The sequence below is a fragment of the Gigantopelta aegis genome, chromosome 6 (genome assembly GCF_016097555.1).
Source record: "Gigantopelta aegis isolate Gae_Host chromosome 6, Gae_host_genome, whole genome shotgun sequence".
In the NCBI taxonomy this organism is placed as follows: domain Eukaryota; kingdom Metazoa; phylum Mollusca; class Gastropoda; order Neomphalida; family Peltospiridae; genus Gigantopelta; species Gigantopelta aegis.
Window position 1 is genome coordinate 63222188 of NC_054704.1, and position 20145 is coordinate 63242332.

A 20145-nucleotide genomic window follows, 5' to 3' on the forward strand; every position below is an offset into this window, starting at 1 on the left:
AAAAAATGGGTTTAATAGCGAAAAACAACGGCGTAATGGTTAACAACTAGGGCGTGTCCCTTTAATAGTTGATAAAAATGTATGTTGTTTATTTCTACTTAGAATTACCTATACTCTTTTAATTTTAATTTCATTTATATGCACATTAAGAAAGCAATTGTCTTAAGAGAATGGAACATGTGGTATTCTATTATTAACCGGGGATAAGTCTAGTTGACTGTTCATAAGGCTTATACACGAGAACATACATTCATGTGTGACAAGATGACATATAAATCCATTGGAAATTGAACTTTGAATATGTCAAAAATTCGCTACATTACTAGCTGATGATTAACAATAACTATATTCAGCAATACCATTACATATTTGCCAATCTCGTTAAGAATGAAAGAAATGTTTTATTTAACGACGCACTCAACACATTTTATTTACGGTTATATGGCGTCAGACATATGGTTAAGGACCATACAGATATTGAGAGAGGAAACCCGCTGTCGCCACTTCATGAGCTACTCTTTTCGATTAGCAGCAAGAGATCTTTCATATGCATCATCCCACAAACAGGGTAGTACATACCACGGCCTTTGATATACTAGTCGTGGTGCACTGGCTGGAACGAGAAATAGCGCAATGGGGCCACCGACGGGGATCGATCACACATCGACCGCGCATCGAGCGAGCGCTGTACCACTGGGCTACATCCCGCCCCCCGTTAAGAATGTTGCCACCCCTATACCACAGTGAAGAACAGCACATCCAGAAAAACAATTAAAAAGAATATGCTTGGTTGTTGGTATTTATTGTTGTTGTTGTTGTTGCTGTTTCAAGATGTTGTTGTTGGTCGTTATTTTTTGTGTTTAATTTTAATTTAATTTAATTTAATTTTTGTGATAGCACTTTTGAAATGCTATTGTCTGTTGTTTGTATTATTAATGAAAGAACAAAAAATATTCATCAGCGAATTTAAGCCAATTATTTTGATATTGATTATTTCGCTGTGTTAAATGTTCAGCCAATATGTGAAAAGTATTCAAATACAATTATCTCATTACGTTTCATTCCAAAGAAAACAAAAATGTATGTGATTTACAATAGATCTGCATTGTATAGCACTATTGGTTGTAATCTATATTTGTATTATCCAGGTGGGTCAAACAGAAGGCCATGCAAACATCGTATAAAACACGTGTTATAGATCTCACACGCAGCTGTGACGTCACATGTTTGTAAGACATTCGTTTTTGGCCCTTCTTAAACAGTATGCATGCCAAGCATCACATTATGAGAACGGGGACATCTGAGCAAGCACCAAAACGACAGGAAGTATTTACTTCCACAAAATACTAAACGATTTCCATGTGAAGAAACAGTGGCAGCATAAATCAGCAAAAGTTATAGTGAACTGTCAGTGTACTCTGACAGTATGTCATATTTTGGTGGAGCCAGCCATCTTAAAGCCGCACACCCTAGTTCCATCCAGCGAAAATAAATTATAATTTGTTTAATCTACAAACCTGTAACACACTTAGATCACGTTTTTATTAAATGGAGTGAAAAAGCAGGTTTTATATCGATAAATACCATGGGAATCCCCATGTCCCAATTGCTTGAAATAATTTTGAAAGTTAGTATTCTGATGTCACCGGTAGATGTCGCTCGAAGCACAACAATGCCTACGTCACGACAAATTTCACAGACTTGGGGTGCGTTTCTTTCACCTCTCCTGGACATGTTCCAACTGTTCTGTCCTGGTTGTATCCCCTCTCCAGATATCGTGAGACTTAGCAAAATTATTGGTTTTAAGGGTTTGTAACGTTTTGTATTGAGACACTTACTTGTCTGAACTTTATTGTTACTGAAAATGTTCACGAACTGTGAAGAAAAATCTCACAAATGAACAACAACAAATCGGATGTTGATTGCGCGAACCGTGCATGAGAAAACAAACTGAACCAAAATAATAATGGTCACGTGATATACCAATGTCTGTGACATTGAAATGGAAATATCCCCTCTAAAAATAGATTAGACCGTGTCTGCTCAACGGCTTTTTCTCAGACGTGCGTGCGATTTATGAAATACGAAAAATGCATTTTGTGGTATTACAAAAACCAGGATTACCAAAAAACACTTCAGGTGAATGGAAATGTATATTCTAAATAATAAACGGTAATTAAAGTGCAATTTTATTTGTGAAAAAATTGGTTTAATAGCGAAAAACAACGCCGTAATGGTTAACAACTAGCCGTAACTAGGGTATGTCCCTTTAAGTAGATGTGGAAATATTCTTGGTGGGAGAAATGTGATAGAAACATTTCGATTTTGTACTAAATAAATTACTTCTGAGAAGCACCTCGTTGTGATTTGAGCTACATTGTTAATTACCATACATGTTCCACCATATTTACGTATTCTGTCTTTTTCCTTCTAGGATTTATTAAATATTGATGTAACAATAGTTTTATATGCTGTCAGAGTGTTTTTTCAATATACTCTGTATGGACAGAAAATTAGTTTCAACATTTTGTAACACTTATTTATGAAGTATAAGTCAACATTAGGTGGTGCTTAATTAATGTCCAGATGTATATATCACGTATCCTTCCAACGAACAGGATGTATTATTCTTAGAGTACCCCCCCCCCCCCCCCCCCACACACACATATCAATTCACTATTTGACGACTATGCCTAAGCTAAAGAAACTAATTAAAAAATATTTAAATACAAGTTCCAGAAAACATTTGTCTTATAGTGACGTTGAGGAGTCGCAGAGGTGTGGTGTCGTCATATACCTGCAGAATTATCGTGTTTTTGTTGTTGTTGTTGTATTCAGACAAGAGAAAGAACATAATACCCAAGCAAAGAAGGAAGGAAGGAAGGAAATGGTTTATTTAACGACGCACTCAACACATTTTATTTACGGTTATATGGCGTCGGATATATGGTTAAGGACCACACAGATATTGAGGGAGGAAACCCGCTGTCGCTACTTTTCGATTAGCAGCAAGGAATCTTTTACATGCACTATCCCATAGACAGGATAGCACATACCACGGCCTTTGATGTACCAGTTGTGTTGCACTGGCTGGAACGAGAAATAGCACAGTGGGCCCACCGACGGGGATCGATCCCACACCGACCACACATCAAGCGAGCGCTTTACCACTGGGCTACGTCCCGCACGCCTAGCAAAGAAGTGAGCCTTTGTTTTTATACTTGTTTTAGTATGAGGGGTGCCACGATACACCTACATCACAATACGATATGTATCACGATATCAGTCACGGTGCTTTCTCAGTAAAACGAGAAGCTGAAGTTTGGGTGAAATTATTTAAAAACAAGAAATAAAAACTTATGAAAGTAATACACTGATTAAGCACAGTTTTAATGCGGAAACACCACATCTTAACATATTGACATAAGCACGCAAATATTCTGTGTCCACTTCACTGTTTTTCTATATGTAAATTAGCACTCCAGTTAGAGTTCTTGTGTTATTCTAACGAGAGAGAGAGAGACACACAGAGAGAGAGAGAGAGAGAGAGAGAGAGAGAGAGAGAGAGAGAGAGAGAGAGAGAGAGAGAGAGAGAGAGAGAGAGAGAGAGAGAGGTAATGCGGATGAAAATGGTGCAAGGAACAGACACTGAAACCCGTTTGGTTCTGTGGAAATCAATTGCTGCCATCATTAACGTCACAGCAACGAAGTACTATTAAACAGAAAATTCAGAGTATGGTTATTTAGACACGGGTAATGAATCAGAAACGTCGAGAAAGAAGGCAGTTGGACAACTAGAAGAACTGGAAGTCAACCAAGCAAACGTTGAAACTGCCAACTGTAAAGTAATAATTGATTAGATTTCTATAAGTGTGTGAAAATCATGATTTAGGACTTGATTAAGATGAATCGGCAAATGAATAGAGGTTTTCAATGATATTATGTTACGTGAACATTTATTTCAATTTGACAAATTTTACTGGTTATGACATTACCGAGGAATGTCCATGTCTGCAGCAGGTTATGTTATAAACTTACACTGGTTTTTGTAATGACTGACTATTGCGGGGAAACGGTTCTGTTTACCTGTTTCTCTGTTAGGTCTTAAAGGTGGATAGTCCTAAATACGATGATATTTCACAGGGTTTGCACTGTATTGTGCTTAGGTAGATAACGATACAAATGTCATTTATTTTACAAAACCGCTCCACTTAAACTCAGCAAATCACAGCAAAGAATCAATATGTTCAAAGATCACTGACACCTTTTTGTGACGTAACTCCACAAATACCTTCTAAGAAACCTTAAACATTTTATTCCAGCACTTAGTCTTTATAGTAAAGGCAAAATATGACATTATTTATCAATGAAAGTGCTCATAATTATAAGCTTATTTTGTTTCACTATTACTGATTACCTCCCTTGCGTCAAATTGGCCTCTCCCTCATGATCCCAAGGAATGTCTGAAAATTATTCACGACAGTTATTTCACGCACATGGCCAATTGATGATAAGACATATTTGAAAACAAAGGTTCGATACTAGCTAGATTGCTATTCTCCTTCCTTGACTATAAGACAATTCTTAGGGTTTATGACGTCATCACTCCTCTACATCTCCTTAACATCAATATAACAGCATGGGCGGATCCAGGAAATATTTTTAGGGGGGGGGGGGACCAAAAAAGAAGGGCACATTGACTCGTCAAAAGGGCACCTTACTACAAGTTTTGATATTTACAATTAATATGAATTCCTACAGTTCTACGTCATAATATACTAGCAATAATGAAGTAAATTGGCGTCACTCGCGTTAGAACCTCAACTCAATAACACAGACACATATCTGCAAGCTTGCGCATGTACACGAAAATCTTGATTTCATTTATCTACAATATAATTATTGTTTACTTAAAAAAAAAAAAATTCTACAAACAAAAAGGGCACTTGGACATTTTGAGGGCACTTGAACAATTTTTTTTGGGGACGCGTCCCCCTGGTCCCCCCTCCCCCTTGGATCCGCCCATGAACAGACAAGGCGAATGTATTCTGACAATTATTAATTATTGTAAATGTAAGATACCACAGTATTTATCAATCTAAGGGTTCATAAAAAGCTTATACATTTTACAATTACTGATTAGCTCCCTTTCCTTAAACTGGCTCCTCCCATGTTTTGCTAATTGTTTCGCTTCCTTTCTTGTCTGTACCCAATGGAACAACCATTCTAAGGGTGTACATCATCACACACCCTACCGCTCCCCAATACCATATTAAAAAGCCAGATAAATATATTCTGGTCTTTATGTCGATGAAAACTAACCTGGCGAGCGTTCTGTTTGGTTGATTTCAACACGGAAATATTCGAAGACTTTCGCGGTCGTTGAAACATCATTTTCAAAATTGTTACGGTTTTTGTTTTTAATTGTAATAAATTATTACAGCCGTATGCTGTGTGTACATCATACACCTTCGTGTAATACTGAGTATGTAAAATACAGTGACTATGGAAGTTTGTTTTGTTTAACGACACCACTAGAACACATTGATTTATTAATCATCGGCTAATGGATGTCAAACATATGGTAATTTTGACACAGTCATAGAGAAGAAACCTGCTACATATTTTTGCATTAGTAGCAAGGGATCTTTTATATGCACCATCCCTCAGACAGGATAGCACATACCACGGCCTTTGATATACCAGTCGTGGTGCACTGGTTGGAACGAGAAATAGCCCAATGGACCCACTGGCGGGGATCGACCCCAACCCGACCGCGCATCAAGCGAGCGCTTTAACACTGGGCTACACCACTACCCTAGTGACTATGGATTAGTTGTACATTAGTTTTCGGTCATTTTAATTTATCTCATACATTGGATGACCATATTTTCCAGCGATTTTTAATGAGTGTAAAAATCATTTTATAGGACACTTTTTATGTACGCCATTAGATGAAATGAATGTAAATAATGTCATAACAAATACATTGAGTGTTTAGCTTGCATGGTCGGATCCTAGACTCACACCACTCAGCCGTTAATGTAAATAATTACCAACCATCATGGCCAGTAATCGTTATCACTTAAAAAAAGGTCCGTCATAAAAGCAAACACTACTGTCACATGCAAGTTATGTGCAACTTTACTGACATCACTGTGTCATTAACGAAGCAGGTGATTTTGGTTCGCGATGCAGTTCTGACGTGTGAATTGTAAGAAACGCCTGTTAAAATACACCTGTGACGTCACTGTATTGTCTCAACGCTCCATTATTTTTCAGTAATGGAGCGATGATTCCATAACTCTCCATTACTAAGAGTAATATATATATATATATATATATATATATATATATATATATATATATATATGATAGATAGATAGATAGATAGACAGATAGCGGGTCTCGTCTATTATGTTTCAGGAATGGAGAGTTATGAGGATATACCCGTATACATAATGTGCAAGTTAACTGTGGTAGGTATTGGTTCCGTGTATCGTTGACAATGACAGTTTTATAAGCATGAAATATACGAAAAAGACATCGGCACAGTTTTCTTACAGCATCTATTATTCAACTCATTTATAATTGATTAGTTTATCAAAATCGTATTCAAAACATATTGTAAAATTTAAAAGTAGCATTTTAGAGATTGTAGATTTCTACTGCTTGAAATGTCTATTTCATGGGGAAATAGATATTGCATGCAGCTGTTGACTATAGCAGTGCGGGCTCGATCGCAGGTGACAGCATCTTTAAGGAATACTATATACTAACACGTTTGTAAAAAATATACTTGTAAACCAACGAACATAATACTATTAAGTTATTTTAAAAGTGTGTCATATAAAAAAAAACCCAATACATCAAGGAGGGGACATTTGCTCAAATTTAGAACGTGATTGTATGAATATGGAAATATATGTGCATACTGAATATGGAGATATATGTACATAATGAATATGGAAATATATGTACATAATGAATATGGAAATATATGTACATAATGAATATGGAAATATATGTACATAATGAATATGTATTTTGCTGAATGAAATGTAAATAGGTTTTCATACAGAACCAATTAAGAGTGGATACATCTGGTAGTAGCTGTTGCTAGTGGCTTTAAAGTGAGACTGTACCCGTCATGTAGAGGTCAGACATATTTGACGGCACGGTCGAGTGCAAATAATCAATGCAATTATCAGAAATTTACACTTTTCATATTATTTTGAAATATTCCAATGTACAGATCTAGCTGTAAGGTTTGCACTTTGCCTAGGGACGGGACGTAGCCCAGTGGTAAAGCGCTCGCGTGATGTGCAGTCGTTTTAGGACCGATCCCCGTCGGTGGCCCCATTGGGCTATTTCTCGTTTTAGACTGCTCCACAACTGGTGTAACAAAAGCCGTGGTATGTACTATCCTATCTGTGGGATGGTGCATTTAAAAGATCCCTTACTGCTAATCGAAAAGAGTAGCCCGTGAAGTGGCGACAGCGGGTTTCCTCTCTTTATATATGTGTGGTCCTTAACCATATGTCTGACGCCATATAACCGTAAATAAAATGTGTTGAGTGCGTCGTTGAATAACACATTTCCTTCCTTTCTTGCACATTACCTATGTGTATTTCCAAATGTTACTGTTTCTGACCGTGGTGCATGGGTAGCTGATACAGCACACATCCATCAGTGTCTCTTTAAAAGTGATAAACTTAGTTCTCTGTGTAGTTGTGTCAGTGTTTTCAAGTCTATTATTATATTTGTCGTTTTAAACTGTTCTTTGATAGACTGTGTTTTGTAGTTCTGTGCTATTTTGTTGCTTTTGGTTTACCACAACTCCATACACTGCTCACATGGTCTTGAGTACGGTTAACTGTTTTATCGTTCAGATATTATACACGTAGTATAAATTACAAACCCTTAGATTATACTGTTTTATGGGATTTACGGTACAGTGTAAGCTCATTCGCCCTGTTGATCCCTCAATACAGCCACCATTGTGCACAATACATGGTTCAGTCAGTACCATTCCACGTCATCCATATATTCGTTTGGTAAATAGCCTACTTTGTTTACACCAATATGGTTGCAACGTCTTAATGTATTATGTATTGGAATCAAAACACTAGTAAGAGAACGATACACCAAATCAATAGAATACTCTGTTATGAAAACAGCTTCCCAGGTGAATATTAATTTGGTTTAAAATGTGGGGTTTTCACAAAAACAGGAGATGGATAAAGAGAAAATAAAACTGAGAGTGGTACGAAAGCGTGCAATAAGACTGACACTAAACACCAAAATAAGTCATACGCCCAAAGTCTTTAAAGACAGTAAAACATCTTGAATTCCTCTTTTCTTGTGTGAAGAGTGTTTTGCTTTCTCCAACATATCGCCAACGCCCACCCCGCCTACTCCTTTAACAGGAAAAAACATGAAGTTTGAACACCAAAAATCAGTTCTACTGTGATTTTTCAAAAACATTTACTGTTATTCGTTCCCCTCCCCCTCCCCTAAAGAAAAAAAACAAAAAAAACAAAAACAAGGGAATTTTTTTTTTTTAATCAGTCAGTCGATCAATGGTACCGTCATTTTTCAAAAATATATTCCTGGTGGACTATATTCTCGAACTGCCAATTCCATAGATGTACACTGCTGTACATTTAGCAGACAAGAAGTCGATGTTGCCACACTACATGTGTAGTAAGATATTAGCCATATTTTATTCATAACATGAAATATTCTCATTAGTAAATTGTTTAATTCATTCACCTTTATTTGTCAAATACCTGTGTAAGCGTATCAAGAACTCTTTGCATATTGAATATTTGCCGAGTGTAAATAGGTATCAAATTTTAAGTATTTTGTCAACGGTAAATTAGACAATTAGAAAATTATTTCTATCCAATACGCGGAGCCAAATGTTCATCAATCGTACGTTTGTCAATAGGTGTGTCTTTGCCAATGGGCGTACTTTCTCAATAAGCGTACTTCCTAAAGGCGTACGTCCGTCAATGAACGTGCTTGTGACTAACTGCATTTGCGGCAATTTTTATTTAGAAGTCCCGTTTTGGAAACAACATGTTACAAAGAATACTCAGTTTCATAAAATACGTTAATAGTATTGTTGTCATGAACAAGTTTTGAAACATAGCTGAAGAGTATGACATATTTAAATAAGTCAAAACACATTTGTCATGCATATATCAATTCAGGGTTCAGGCAAGTCATCATGGGCACAGACTCTCGCCTCACTGGTGGCTGGATCCAGGGTAGAGTCGGGTTCTACTTTCCAAAACAACTATGCAAATATTTATCTACGAGAAATCAGTCAAAGGAAGAGGAGATATTTTATTTTGGCACCTACTGCTATGATTAACTGAGCCGGGCCGAGCTCCTTTGATATACAGTAACACCCGCCTGTTGTAAAAAAAGGTCATTTATTGAATGCAAGTTTATTCAATGAAAGTTAAAGCGTGTTTTGTTTAACGACACCACTAGAGTACATTGATTGATTAATTTATTATCGGCTATTGGATGTCAAACATAGCGGTTATTTTTTTCCTGAATTATGGATCGTCGACATAATTCAAATATTTTTTACAAAATAGCAATATTAATTGGCTTATCGCACTTATGTCGATGGTTCAATAAAGTACTTTTAGCGACAAATCAAATGTGTATATTTTCAGATAATACTTTGTTAGGTCATTATTGGGTCAAACATCTGTGACTGATTGCCTTTAACAGCTTAATTTCTCAAAGTAGAACTTAAGTTAAGACTAGAAAACCACGTGGCAATATAATAAAAAAAAGAGTTAAAGTTTGTTTTGTTTAACGAAACCACTAGAGCACATTACTTAATTAATCATCGGCTATTGTACGTCAAACATATGGTAATTTTGACTCGTAGTCATTAGAGGAAACCCGCTATATATTTTTTTTTCATTAGCAGCAAGGGATCTTTTATATGAACTTTTCCACAGACAGGAAAGCACATACCACGGCCTTTGACCAGTTGAGGTGCACTGTTTGGAATGTCCGTTGTAAATAGGTAATTTATTGGATGCTAGTTTATTCAATGAATAACAATGGACAATGGATGTAAAAATACAAATATATACGAATAAACGCAGCAGCATATTTTCCTACATGATATAAGCATATAACCCAAGTATGTTTGGCTTGGCATAAAGCAAACCTGGGGGCCAAAAGACCCGCTTCTGGAGAAAGAAAAAATGTGAAATTATGGAATTATTCGTTAAAATTCATATACTCTCTTAATCGTGAACTGGCGCAAAGGTCTTACAGTGGTACTGAGACCGCTCTTCAGTGGCACCCATTTTGATTGGATGAGGCTGGAGTTATTATCCAATGATCAGGCTAAGCACGTCAACCACTTTGAGAGTTGTGCCGACTCGGTCTGTGCTATAGGTTGGACTATACCATATAAAATCCCATAGGCGACCAAGTTAACGTTTGTGTTTAAAAACACTATATGCAATATATCAACCAAACTATGACCCATAAATATCAGTACTACAACCCCTATCCCAAAGTATTAATTGCAGAAAATGGTACCTTTAATAGCTCATTTTCGGTATAACCAAATGTGTTTACAACACCCCTAGTTTCGCACACAATTTGAGTACTTTCTTTTACATGTACCCCATACATGTTCCAAGCACAAGGCTACTTGGCACAGTGGTACTAGATGAATTAAAATTGTATACATTTTAGCCCAGATGAAACTAATTTTGTTTTTTACAACCAACACACTCACATTTATAACCAATCACAGGACTTGTGGTGTTAACTGCTTTATCAAAAGTTGGATGCACCTCGGACTTTGATCCAGCCGGAAGTTATTTGGTTTAGTGCTAACTATATACTTATAGTAACCGAAGACACCTTAATGGTACGAACATAAAGCCAGTTATTTTCAATAAATGTTGACTTCATTTAGTCAGCCTTATCATCAGAAATATGTATCCTGATAATGTTTGACAATTACTATTCTCGCAAATGGTATTTATTTATATACGCCACAGTTGCTTCTAACAATGCGAATTGCTTTTACGAATACTTACATTGATTTTTGTATTGTATTGTACTTCCCACCACAGCTCTTTACAGAGTGGTTTTACATAATGGTATAATTTTTAGTGTTAATGTAAACAAGCATTCTGAGATTACTGCTAAAGCAACACATGTCCCACACCGGGATAATTCATAATTATTTGTTCACTGGCTGGAACAAAATATACCCCAAGGGTTAGCAAAAACATGAAAATTACATTCATTTGAGATACCAAACCTCGCAATTGTATCACATAAAACATTGTAGTTCAACTACAATAGAGGGAAATCCGTGACAACCCTTTAAAGGCATACTGTCACGGATTTAAGGACTTTATTTTTCTAAAAATCGATAATAAATAAAAATTACATTAATTGTTAGAAACCAAATCTAGCTATCACATCACCTTAACTGAACTATGATGGAATGAAATCTATGTCATCCCTCTCAGCAATTTTAAGTTTTTGAATTATGGACCATTGCCATAATTCATTTATTTTTACAAAATGTCGTTGAAAAATAGAGTATGGTGATTATGAAGATGGTTCAATAAAGTACATTTAGGAACAAATCAAATTATTTTTGTTCAGGTAATACTTTGTTAGACCATTAAATAGGTCAGTGGTCTGTGACAATATGCCTTTAAGCAGGTTTCGTTTTTAACCCTTGGAACTCTTTCGTGGGAAGTCTAAAATATACGGTTAAACGAGTGATGAGGATATATATATATATATATATATATATATATATACTGCAGCCGTATCATATAGCCTAGGATTCTATATACACAGACACCGTGTGTATAGCCTTGGCAAATGAGAAAAAGGTTATGTAAATACTGATATTGATCATCGATTTGTTGATTTATTTACCATTGTTCCAAACCCAACAGCAGATATATTTTTCGTCCGAGTGTGTCTTTAAACATTCATTCATTCATTAATGTCACCCCCCCCCCCCCCCCCCCCCCCTCCGGAACCACCCATTTTAAAAAGAAAGAAACGCAAAATAATTCATTATCCTCGTTTTCGCCATCAGTGCACATAACCAGAGGTGGTTGTTAGCCGTCGATATATGAGTTTAGGAAACTGGTTATTATGCCTGTATACCCAACTAACCAGTAATTTGTCTTTTTAGCAGGGGTGGAGCGTAGCCAAGTGGTAAAGTGTTCTCTTGAGGAGAGGTCGGTAGAGGATCGATCCCCGTTGGTGGGGCCCATTGGGCTATTTCTCATTCCAGCCAGTGCACCTCGACTTGTATATTAAAGGCAGTGGTATGTGCTATCCTGTGTCTGGAATGGTGCATATTAAAAAATCCCTTGCTTTTAATGGAAACATGTAGCGGGTTTCCTCTCTAAGACTATATGTCAAAATTAGCAGATGTTTGACATCCAATAGCCTTATAATTAATAAATCAATGTGCTCTAGTGGTGTCGTTAAACAAAACAAACTTTAACTTTTGAAGAAAAAAAAATCAGGATTTTTATCTAACGGATCTCAGATATGTTGTAGCCATTAACCACACACTAAATAACATATGATTAACAAATTAATGTGCTCTAGCGTTGTCGTTAAACAAAACAAACTTTCAACTTTTTTTTTTTCAGCTGTGTCTGTGGCCGTGAGCTGCTTCACGCTGGTGGCCATATCCCTAGAGCGCTACTTCGCCATCTGTCGTCCTCTCCATTCGCGCTCCTGGCAGACGTTATCGCACGCCTACAAGGCCCTGGCCGTCTGCTGGTTCTTTGGCCTCTTCATCGCCATCCCGATCGCCGTGTACCACCGCCTGACGTCACGGCCCCGCCTGGCCATCAGCATGTGCCGCGAGCAGTGGGACAACGAGGCCTGGGAGAAGGCCTACACCATGATCCTCAACATCATCCTGCTTGTGCTCCCAGTCATCATCATGTCGCTGGCGTACGGGATGATATCATACACGCTATGGGCCGGCATGAAACTCGACCAGCAGTCGGAAAAAGGTAATATATATATATATATATATATATATATATATATATATATATATATATATATATATATATATATATATTTGGTGGTTTTTTGGGGTGTTTTTGGGGGGGAGGGTTAAAACATAATGTAAGATATGACCACTTCTTTCTCTTGGAGCTCAGTTCAGTGGCTATCTTGGGATTATATAAAGATATATCTGTTACAAAAAGTTATTATTAATGATTTCCTTAACACTTTAAAGGGACATTCCCGAGTTTGCCGCATTATAAGATGTTTCCGACTAATAAAATATTTCTACGATCAGTTTCTGTATATTCAATGTATTTCTGGTCGTCTTAATATTTGTAAGAAGCCCACACTGGATTTCGTCTTCAAATAATTTCGTACGAACGAAAAAATATATTTTAGGAAATAAAACGAAATTTAACCCAGTACAAATATTAGAACGACCAGAAACATGTTTAATATACAACCACTAATATTTCATGCAGGAAAATATATTTGATATTTCATTATAATCGTTAAAAAGTCTCTGTTAGTCGATAACATCTTAAACATTGCAGCAAACTCAGGAATGTCCCTTTAAACGTTATCACTAACATCAAAAGCTTGAAATAGTTATAGTCAAATGCCATAAATTGCAATTTCTTTAAGCTTGTTCTGACTGATATTGTAGTTGCCATCTGAGATTTAAATGATTTTGCAATGTCTTGATTAGCTGACAGTAGTTGAGAATTAATTTCTTGACGCCGTAAAAAACCGGTATAGACATAACCGGTTTATCATAGGTGATAAAATATCTCAGTTCTGCGTTTTGACGTCATCTTGAATATTTTAAAATGCTCAAAGGTACTAAGTTTGTACTTTCCTGAACCTTATTAGCACCTTCCAAAGATGCAAAATCCACAAAAATCCCCCCCCCCCACCTCACAACAAACAACAAAAATAACAAAACAACAACAAAAGAAACAATCGAGGATTTGGCATACTATCGGTTTAATTGTGCGAACAAATGGTTTTTCTTTTCTTCATTTTTAAATAACTCGACTGTACTAACACCTGGCTTAAATTGAGCATCTGTTACAAGGTGAACTTAATTCCAGTAATCTGTTATTAATATTTGATGTAATAGATTTGATTAGTGATACATAACCCTCTATATCATTAACTATTGTTAATGTCATTTCCAGCACTTTTATTAAAGGGATAATTACACCTTTAGCCCAACTTTCTGGAAAATTACCAATATAATATGAAACAATGCGCACAATACTGGTAACATGTCTTCCATTCATTAAGAAATCCCTCATATAATAGGTCATCTAATCCCGGACTCTTATTCCTGTTAAAGGGACATTCCAGAGTTTACTGCAATTTTAAAGATGTTATCGACTAACAGAGACTTTTTAACGATTGAAATTATATATCAAATATATGTTTTTGCATAAAATATTAGTGGCTGTACATTAAACATATTTCTGGTCGTTTCTAATATTTGTACTAGGTTAAATTTCATTTTATTTCATAAAATACGAAATTATTTGAAGACAAAATCCAGTTTGGGCTTCTTACAAACATTAAGACGACCAGAAACACATTGAATATACAGCCACTGATATTCTAAACAAGAAAATATATTTAATATATAAGTTTAATCGTAGAAATATTTTATTAGTCGGAAACATCTTACAATGCAGCAAACTCGGGAATGTCCCTTTAACGTGTACCAATACATATAGAATTCCTTGCTCAGTGAAAACAAGAGGTCTAATTAACGAGCTACTCTCGATTCACTAATGTCAAAACCTATATTAGCTCTTCCATTTACCTTTTGACCGACCGTTCAAAATTGAGCCAAATTTCCTCAATCAAAATTGCGCACCTTTTCTCTTTGGCATAATTAATTGCTCCATTCAAAATTCCATAGCACCACCCCCCCCCCCCCCCCCCGCTACCGACCTGGTCGGGCTGCTGGTGCTCCCTTGCACCTGCCAGTGCAGGCGGTCCCTCCTCTCTCCCCCCCCCCTTTCCTGTCATGGACAGGAGCCGGCTAGCATGGGCGTACATGGGGGGGGGGGGGGGGGGTTCGATGGGTTCGACCGAACCCCCCTAAAATCGCTTTTTTATAATTTAATATATCTGACATTGACATCTGACATTATTATATTTACTCAACATGAATGAATGAATGTTTAACGACACTCCAGCACGAAAAATACATCGGCTATTGGGTGTCAAACTATGGTAATGCAAATAAATAAATAAAGTGATGATCAATATCAATATAAAAATTCAAGATTTAAACAAAAACAGTGTAAAGAACTGTGCAAAAATACAAATACAAATACCACAGAATTTTACGGACACTGAATTTTATTCTAAACTTCAATTTGTGCTGTATTGGCCATTCTCAAAAAGAATGTTACACCCCTGCACCACGGTGAGGTTACAGCACGCGCAGGGGCTTACTCAACATAGAAATATATGCCCAATATCTCTGCAATCTATTTTGGAACCCCCCTTTTCAAAACTCAACATAGAAATATATGCCCAATATCTCTGCAATCTATTTTGGACCCCCCCCCCCCTTTCAAAATCCTATGTACGCCCATGGCTAGGGCCGGCTCTTGTGCCCACGACAGGCGTGCGCTACAACAGCTTGTTCTGAATGTGCACGTAAATCCCTATGACCTGACCTGACCAGTGATAACAGTCAAGTAAAGCTTGTTCGTTAAAGTCAACATTATCTGCGTTTATTTCGTATTATCCTGATCAACCGTACTTACGAGGTGACTGAAGTGATTAAAATGGCTCAACTGTAATGCCACACTTTAAGTTAGCTTTAAAACGTCTTTTACATTTCCTGTGGAATAGTTCAGGGTTATTTTTTCTTAGAGCACGTTTCCTTCTTGAGATAATATGCAGATCGTAATCTGTTTTGCAGAATTTTGTACCTTTCCCGTGCAAGAGTGAGTTTAACCCTATTAAAGTGACTGTGGTCCCTGTTACATGCACGTAGAGAATGGATGTATTTGTTGTAAAGCTGTTTACATTTGTCAAATCAATATTTCGATTCGATGGTTTCTCCTCGTCTGCTGGGACGAACATGATAATTACTATTCTGTAAATTAATTTCACGGTTACGTTTATCCACCCATTCACTTATACTAGGCTTAATATGAACTAAATTATGAAAACAAGACAATAGGTTCTAATAGACCAAATCAATTTGTTAACGTTTACTAATAAAACTGATATAAGCAGCGTATCAAGTACAACAATAAAACGTGTGGCACCTCACATCTAATCTACCTGCATGAAAATGGGGGGGGGGGGGGGGGGGGGGGGGGGGGGGGGGGGGGGGGAGGGGGTCACATACCATTTCAGAGATTTAATTAATGTTTTTAATAGCAACCGTCATTTTTGCTGAAAATTTGCAGTTCCATTTTGGGGGTAAGCCGCATGTGACGGAACATGCTCTTATTTTTTTTTCCGCCTGTTTCAGAGGGCTGTGTGCACTTGGTTACGTAATACCTCCGCGCGACCGTACCTCTAATACACACTTAGACCAGGTGTGGAGGCCATGTGGCCAGTAGTTACGTAATACCTACGATAGTGCGGTTTTACGACCGTGATTTTTGGCGAACTAGGCGACAGTAAGTCTGGCCATCTAAGGAAAAATACCGTCTCTGGGAGTTGGGGCAAATTCACATGATAGGTGAGGTGCCGCGTTGTGCCCCCAGGCGATATTCGCTGTCTCTCAGATTTTTGAATAAATAGATAGGATTTTAGAGATATCGGGGAGAAACAAAAGGAAGGTTCCAGGGGAACGTTGTCCGTCCGGACTGGTAAATATATTATTTCTGCTCTGTTGTATAACCTTGATGTGATTGATATGACTTTAAATATTTTAATACTGTATTATACCAATATTATTTAGACAGTGTTTCCAGTAAACTGACGAAGTAAATTGTAGGCTTCACTGTCCTAAAAATATAAAGCTTAGCCGATCATCCTAGAGGACCTAGGTAAACTGTATGCTATTGTCTTTATTGTGATAGGTACCAGTATTAATTCTGTATTACAAGGTTACTGAATGAGTAGTTAAGGGTTAATTAAAAATTAACCAAGTAGGAATAGAGTTGTAATTCCTTTATTAATTAAGTTCCACTGGAAGCGTTTCTCAATTATAACATGTGTGGGTGTTGTGTCACGGCGAAGTGTAAATATTGTGTAAACTAGACACCTAGTGATTAACTAATTAAGTGATTAGTTCTGGGTTGTTATTATATTGTTGTTGTTAATTAACTACTGCGGCAGTACATTTGTCAGCGTAGTATTAATACAGATTCCAAAGTGTATTGTGTTTTTGTTGTGTTTTCTAGTGAACTAAACGTGCTATAATAACACATATTTATATAAGATCTTATCTCTGATATACCTAGAGCGGAGCTACTCGGGTATACACTGCCCGATACAGAGAGATCTAATAGATATACAGTTAGGAGAGATATTTGGATAATCGTGTTTTATTCGGTTACGGGTATTATAGGATCCCCGTGACACCGCATTGGTTTCAACCTCTGGTATATACTGCATAACAACAGTATAACAAATAAAAGTATATTTATTTATTGTCAATGGATAATAGTATTTGCACAAATAATCAATGTCACATATTACTACTAATCACACCCACAGCTGCTTTTACTCCGTAAACTCTCTTCTTTGGTACTATGCAACCATTATTTTGTTCCTATTTTCCACCATATTGTTAATAGTGCTCTCCCTTTGTCCATGATTTCCTACCTGTATACAAATTTTAGTATCACATGTACACAAATTTACAATAGGCTTCGTCTTAAGTAACGTCTAAATTGGTGTATGATCTGAAAAGTTGTTAAAATCGCCAAAATAAAAGTCAAGTATAATGTGAAACGAGTACTCAACTACGATACCATAGTCTATAACACTTGTGTCATTTTTATTGACAAATATTAATTTTCCACTTAGGTCACTTAGTGGTCTATCATTTAAAATGCGCGTACTAGCAGATATACACTTATCTAAAATGTTTAGCCCCACTGCATTGGTTTTGCTATCGTTTGAGCTTCTTGTTAAACTAGTATCAGGCTCATACTCAAAGAAGCGTGGAATTCTATCATGTAAGTCACTTGGTGCGCTATGGTGTTGTATACTATCACCATTCGAATCTCCCAGAGTGTGAAACAAATCACATTTAGATGCTCTATAAAATGCATTCCTATCAGGTTATATAGAAAACCGAAACAAGTATCCTTGTTGTTAACAAACAGCGATATGTCACACATGAGCCATATAACACTATCGTGCTCTACTTGAACTATTTTAGGCTTTAAAAAAATATATATACAACAGAACAGCCCATCTACTCTACATCTTTTTTTCTTGATTAGTTAATTCTTCATCTTCAATGTGGACAGTGTGAGTTGTGTTCAGTTTGTTACATCTTGCAGCCGAGTGGTTTGACATGCCGGGAGGACTTTTTCACTGTATGACGTTTTCCGTTTGTATCCATAGCCGATGATTAATAAATCAATGTGCTCTAGTGGTGTCATTAAACAAAACAAAGTTAACTTTTCTTCCGTTTGGGATTTTAATTTTTTTTTATTGGCTTTCGAAATATCATGCGAGTTTGGATGAGGTGATATTCCCACAGCAGGCAAATGGAATGAACGTAAGTAATACAGTTCCAACGATAAAATGACATGTATTAGTTTCAACGATAGAGTGACATGTATTAGTTCCAACGATAGAGTGACATGTATTAGTTTCAACGATAAAGTGACATGTATTAGTTTCAACGATAAAGTGACATGCATTTTGCTCTATTGTTCACAGAGAAACAACAGAACAACGGTTGCTACAGCGAGTACGACTCTTCTATCGCCCAGGATACCGGATGCAAAGGGCCGTTCGTAACGGATTCCGACTTCTCCCACAATACGTCATCGTCCTCCAGCAGACCTTTCCGGCGTTTTGAGCTGCACCGCGCCATGAGACAGTCCAACAGCGAGAAGAGCCGCGCGTCTAAACGACGAGTCATCAAGATGCTGTTCGCCATCGTCCTCGAGTTCTTTATCTGCTGGACGCCCACCTACATCATCACCACGTGGATCGTCTTCGACAACGACAGCGCCAGACGTCATATCTCGCCAATGGCGAAGAGTTTCGTCCATCTTTTGTCTTATGTGTCGTCGTGCTGCAACCCAATCACGTACTGTTTCATGAACCGGAACTTCCGGCAAGGCTTCGTGTCGGCCTTCCGGTGTTGCAGACGACGGTATGTGTACGCGCGCCGAAACGAGATGTCTTTTTCCGGTAACACTGCGTCTACCAGGACGGTGGTTGCCAGTCAAGTGACTAGCTACGACAAAATACACGAGTCTGATGAAATATCGGAAAAGAGTTTCTGATATGTTGTTTGTCCTTTAAAAAGAGTAAATTGTATATTTTGATATTATTTTATGAGTATTTTGTCTAATAGATACAAGTTGTGTTAATTATAATTAATGCATTCTTATAGCACCATGTTTTGCTTTACAAAATACATATATAGAAAGAAGAAGTGTGTAAATAATGATATAGTGGATCGTTTAAACGAGGTGAAATCCGTATATAAAGCAGATTGTAAAAATATTATACACAAATAAAAAAGTTAAACACCCCCTGGAAATTTTAGACTGACTGCTATTAAAAACAAGCGATGCCATGGAATTATTGAACAAATGAGCTAAAAATGAAAGTGATGTTGACAATAAGAAAACGGAACAGTTATATTAGATTCTCGATTTTCATCACGATATTGTCGCATAATCACCGGTCCGGTTTTACACCAAACTATTTTCAAGCATGGAGCTGCTGAGTTCATAAGACGAATTGAGGTTGCTATTTCTGAGTTAAAATTTCACTTTAAGTCCCAAGGTGACATCCGTAGTTCAAAGGTTCAGTAACGAGTAAACCCAACACTTGAGCGGATGACGGTATGCACCCTGCGTCTCACCCTTTAAGTGAAACGTCGGATTTATCGAAGGAACAACTGTAACCACTCTC

General features: G+C 37.1%; 1 protein-coding gene across 1 annotated transcript in view; it reads left to right on the forward strand.

The window, feature by feature from the left end:
• LOC121374663 (cholecystokinin receptor type A-like) overlaps nt 1-19550 on the forward strand; it is a 77363-nt gene extending 57813 nt beyond the window's left edge. Inside the window, exons 2-3 of the mRNA XM_041501772.1 lie at nt 12690-13061; nt 18934-19550. Of these exons, the coding sequence (XP_041357706.1) occupies nt 12690-13061; nt 18934-19508 (947 nt within the window). The 3' untranslated portion in view covers nt 19509-19550. The remainder of the gene's footprint in view (nt 1-12689; nt 13062-18933) is intronic.
• Nucleotides 19551-20145: the final 595 nt, after the last annotated feature.